A 539-nucleotide genomic window follows, 5' to 3' on the forward strand; every position below is an offset into this window, starting at 1 on the left:
TAACTGTTCTATTTCTTTCTGCAATTTTTCTAATATTTTTTTCATCTTTTCATAAATTTCTTTCATATTGTTTTTTTTCTCACTTGAATTTTTCCCATCATTCTTTATACTATTAGATTCTTCAAATTCTTTTTGAGATTCTTCTTTTATATCTTTAATTTTACTTTTATGTGCCCTAACTATATCCATAAAATCTCTAATTTTTTGTGTTATCGTATTTAGATTCTCTCTATTATTTTCTTTTTGAACTTTTTCTGTATTACTTTCAAAATTATAACTTTCTAGATTTCCTTCTGTTTCTTCTATAATTTCTATTTTTCTTTGTGCATCATCACATATTTTCTGGTGTAATTTAATAATAAAATTATAAACTATATCTAAAATTTCCTCATTTTGGATACGAGTTGCACTATCAACTTCTATATTTAATAACTCAACTGATAATTTTGTTTTGCCAATTTTATCTGTAATGTTTTTAAAGTTAGCTTCTTCAGTTGATACATTGCTTGAGTATCCTTCCACATGCCCTATAGTGCCAC

General features: G+C 24.7%; 1 protein-coding gene across 1 annotated transcript in view; it reads right to left on the reverse strand.

The window, feature by feature from the left end:
* PRELSG_9902700 (reticulocyte binding protein, putative) overlaps positions 1-539 on the reverse strand; it is a gene marked incomplete at both ends in the record, with an annotated part of 2453 nt that continues 1914 nt past the window's right edge. The window contains one exon of the mRNA XM_028677523.1: positions 1-527. Within this exon, the coding sequence (XP_028531328.1) occupies positions 1-527 (527 nt within the window). The remainder of the gene's footprint in view (positions 528-539) is intronic.

The sequence above is a fragment of the Plasmodium relictum genome (genome assembly GCF_900005765.1).
Source record: "Plasmodium relictum strain SGS1 genome assembly, contig: PRELSG_99_v1_34, whole genome shotgun sequence".
NCBI lineage: Eukaryota > Apicomplexa > Aconoidasida > Haemosporida > Plasmodiidae > Plasmodium > Plasmodium relictum.